Source organism: Oryzias melastigma, linkage group LG5 (assembly GCF_002922805.2).
Source record: "Oryzias melastigma strain HK-1 linkage group LG5, ASM292280v2, whole genome shotgun sequence".
NCBI lineage: Eukaryota > Metazoa > Chordata > Actinopteri > Beloniformes > Adrianichthyidae > Oryzias > Oryzias melastigma.
This window is the reverse complement of record NC_050516.1, coordinates 23,249,284-23,253,253: the sequence shown is the minus strand read 5'-3', so window position 1 is coordinate 23,253,253 and position 3,970 is coordinate 23,249,284. Positions and strand designations below refer to the sequence as shown.

Here is a 3,970-nt window from a genome sequence, read left to right as displayed (position 1 = left end):
CAGAGGGAGCCGTGCGGCTGCGTCCTTCTTTCCCCTTGAAATACAAAGCTTGTATCTTTTCAACCGTTTTACTCAGAGTAAAAGTAAAGAATCCAGAGACGATGGACTACAACTAATGCGTTTCATGTTTTTATGTCCATGTATACATCAATAATCACAAGTCAAAAACAAACATCTTTCAAAAATATTTTCTGCCAAAAATGCGTTGGGGTCAATGAGAGGGGTCATCACCTTTTGCTGATATTTGGAGTTGCTGTAAAAAAAAAAAAAAACTAGCTTGTTAAGGTTTTCTAAGTTGTATTTCCTGAAAGCCAAGAAGAATACCTACATTTCGATATAAAGACTTTTTCTGTGAGGGACACAATGGCAAAGTGGTAGCTGGTTAAAGAGTTATGACGTTCAAATTTTCAAGCACCAATCTCCTAAAAGAACTGAATATTTTTGATACCTGAATAGGTGAAGGGGTTGAAGAGAAACGGACAGACAAAAATGTACGGAAGAAAGATGGATAACTATGAGTCCTGAGAGGGCAAGAACAAGATCCAAGCAATAAACAATTATGTACTGCCAGCTATCAGATATTCTAAGGGAATATTCATTTTATTTTGTTTAGACAAGAAGTAAAACTGTCTCCCCCTCCCCCCAGAGCAGTGAGGGGGGGGGGGGTTGTGCTATGATGTCATGTTATGACATCATCATTATGGTATGACCTCATACATGAAATCATGTTGTCATACATAATATGACATCATGAAAGTTATGTCATATAAGACATTCTGACTCACTTCGCATCACTTTAGGTCATCATCTGCCATCAACGAAATGGTAAAAAACCCTGATCCACGGATTCTTGCAGTCGATTGCCAAGTCACAAGTCCCAACGCGCACCAGGTCACCTAAAGCAACGAAAACCAGTGCAAAGGAGCTATGGAGTCGGAAAGACAAAACTCTGAGATTTTACAAGGAATGGATGAAAAGAGGGAAAAGCTTGACCAGCAAAAACAACAGATGGACAAGCAGCATCAGCTGGAGATGTCAGACCTCACTGGCAAAATATCCAAGCTGGAAAAATCTCTCAAAGAGGAGAAAACCAGGGCTAACGAAGCAGAGACACGCTTAGCCAAGCAGGTGAAAGAATCTGCCAAGGTAAAAGCTATGTTTGCTGATGCAGAACGAAATCTTCAACAACAGAAGAAATTACAAAAAGAAAAGAACTGTCTCATCAATGAGCATCAGGTTGCATTAGCAAAGGAAAAGAAACAGATGGCAATGGAAAGAAAAGAATGGGAGAGAAAAAACTCTGAACTTTCTCAGGAAATTGCTAAAATGAGAAAAGATCATGAGGAAAGGAGTGCCCCCTGTGACAAAGCTGAAAAGGACTTTTCTGAAAAGTTTGCCCAGGTCGAGAAGCAGATGAAGCAACAGCAAGCAACCATTGCAGAAAAGGTCACGACTATAAACAATCTTGAAGGTACTTTGAAGGAATTGCTTGACCAACAAAACCAGCTGGAAACGGACAGAGAAGATTTGGAAAGAAAAAACTCTAAACTTTCTCACGAAATTGCACAAATGAGGAAAGATCATGAGGAAAGGATTGCCTCCTTTGACAAAGCTGAAAAGGAGTTTTCAGAAAAGATTGCCCAGGTCGAGAAGCAGATGGAACTGCAAGAAACGTCTGCGGAAAAAGTCACCATAATAAACAATTTTGATGGTGTCTTGGAGGAAAAGCTTGACCAGCAAAAACAACAGATGGACAAGCAGCATCAGCTAGAAATGTCAGACCTCACTGATAAAATATCCAAGCTGGAAAATTCTCTCCAAGAGGAGAAAACCAGGGCTAACGAAGCAGAGACACGCTTAGCCAAGCAGGTGAAAGAATCGGCCGAGGCAAAAGCTATGCTTGTTAATACAGAACAAAATCTTCAACAACAGAAGAACTTACAAGAAGAAAAGAACTGTCTCATCAATGAGCATCAGCTTGCTTTATCAAAGGAAAAGAAACAGATGGCAATGGAAAGAACAGAATGGGAGAGAAAAAACTCTGAACTTTCAGAAGAAATGGCACAAATGAGGAAAGATCATGAGGAAAGGAGTGCCACCTTTGACAAAGCTGAAAAGGAGTTTTCAGAAAAATTTGCCCAGGTCAAGAAGCAGATGGAACAACTGCAAGACACTATTGCAGAAAAGGTCACCATAATAAACAATTTTGATGGTGTCTTGGAAGAAAAGCTTGACCAGCAAAAACAACAGATGGACAAGCAGCATCAGCTGGAAATGTCAGACCTCACTGACAAAATACTCAAGCTGGAAATTTCCGTCAAAAAGGACAAAACCAGGGCTAACGAAGCAGAAAACAGTTTAGTCCAGAAGGGGAAAGAATTGGCTCAGATAAAAGCTGTGTTGATTGATACTGAACAAAATCTTCAACAACTGAAGAAGCAATCAGAAAAAGACAAAAACTGTCTCATCAATGAGCATCAGCTTGCATTATCAAATGAGAAGAAACAGCTGGCAAAGGAAAGAAAAGATTTGGAGCGACAAAACTCTGAATTTTCTCAAGAAATTGCTACAATGAGGAAAGATCATGAGGAAAGGAGTGCCACCTTTGACAAAGCTGAAAAGGAGTTTTCAGAAAAGTTTGCCAAGGTCGAGAAGCAGATGGAACAACTGCATGACACTATTGCGAAAAAGGTCACCATAATAAACAATTTTGAAGGTGTCTTAAAGGAAAAGCTTGACCAGCAAAAACAACAGATGGACAAGCAGCATCAGCTGGAAATGTCAGACCTCACTGGCAAAATATCCAAGCTGGAAAATTCCCTTAAAGACGAGAAAACCAGGGCTAACGAAGCAGAAAACCGCTTAACCCACCAGCTGAAAGAATCGGCCCAATTAAAAGCTGTATTGGTTGATACTGAACAAAATCTTCAACAACACAAGCAGCAAATAGAAAAAGAAAAGGACCGTCTCATCAATGACCATCAGCTGGCATTGACTAAAGTGCAAAAACAGCTGGCAAAGGGAAGAAAAGAATGGGAGAGACAAAAGTCTGATCTTTCGCAAAAAATTGATCAAATGAGGAAAGATCATGAGGAAAGGAGTGCCACCTTTGACAAGGCTGAAAAGGACTTTTCTGAAAAGTTTGACCAGGCCCAGAAGCAAATTCAACAACTGCAAGACACTATTGCGCAAAAGGTCACCATAATGAACACTTTTGATTGTGTCATGGAGGAAAAGCTTGCACAACATCACCAGCAGGTGGAAATTGTAAAAGAGAAGTATCGGCAGGAAAATGCTGATCTCTTCCTCCAAATGTCCCAACTGAAAACAGAACTTCAGGAAGAGAAGATGGTGACAATGACCGTCAAACGTAGTTTTGAATTGGAAGCAAAAGAGTCTGCTAAGTTAAGAGTTGCTTTCCTCCGTGTAGAGAAAGACCTAGAGTTTCAGAAGCAGCAATGGCAAACAGAACTCTTGAATGTTCATCAACCCACGGCCTCTGCTTTAACTGAGACCCAAAAACAGCTGGAAGAGGAAAGACTGAAGTGGCAGGAAGAAAAGATGGCCTTTCTTCAGCAAATTGCTGACCAGAAGATAGTGGTCAGTAAGTTGAAGACTAAAATCAGAAAAACTGCAAAGGTCAACAAGGTAAAACTTGAACAACTACAGCTGCAGGTGGAGGAGCAGAAGAAAGCTCAAAAGAAATCTCTTGGAATGAGGTTTCTGAACCTTTTCAAAACAAACAGAAAAGGAGACTAAGTGGACTAGTGAAACTAGTCCATTTTCTTAAGGCTAGGGTTTAGTTTAAGGGTAGGGGTTAGGTGAATAGGCTTACTGAAAGGTAGGCAAGTAGGACCTCTAGCCAAATAGTTTAGTTTATGTAGGACTAGCTTAGTAGCACAGGTAGGAAATGTTAGTAAAAATGTAGCATCTGTGTGGGGGTGGGGGGGGGTTATAGTTTAGATAGGAC

The 3,970-nt window shown here is 40.5% G+C and overlaps 1 protein-coding gene across 1 annotated transcript; it reads left to right on the top strand.

The window, feature by feature from the left end:
• The first annotated feature begins 9 nt into the window (after positions 1-9).
• On the top strand, positions 10-3,964 carry LOC112139321 (myosin-9-like). Its single transcript, XM_024262073.2, has one exon. It carries the CDS (start codon positions 928-930, stop codon positions 3,757-3,759), a length of 2,832 nt encoding a protein of 943 aa, XP_024117841.1. The 5' UTR covers positions 10-927; the 3' UTR covers positions 3,760-3,964.
• The last annotated feature ends 6 nt before the right edge of the window (positions 3,965-3,970 follow it).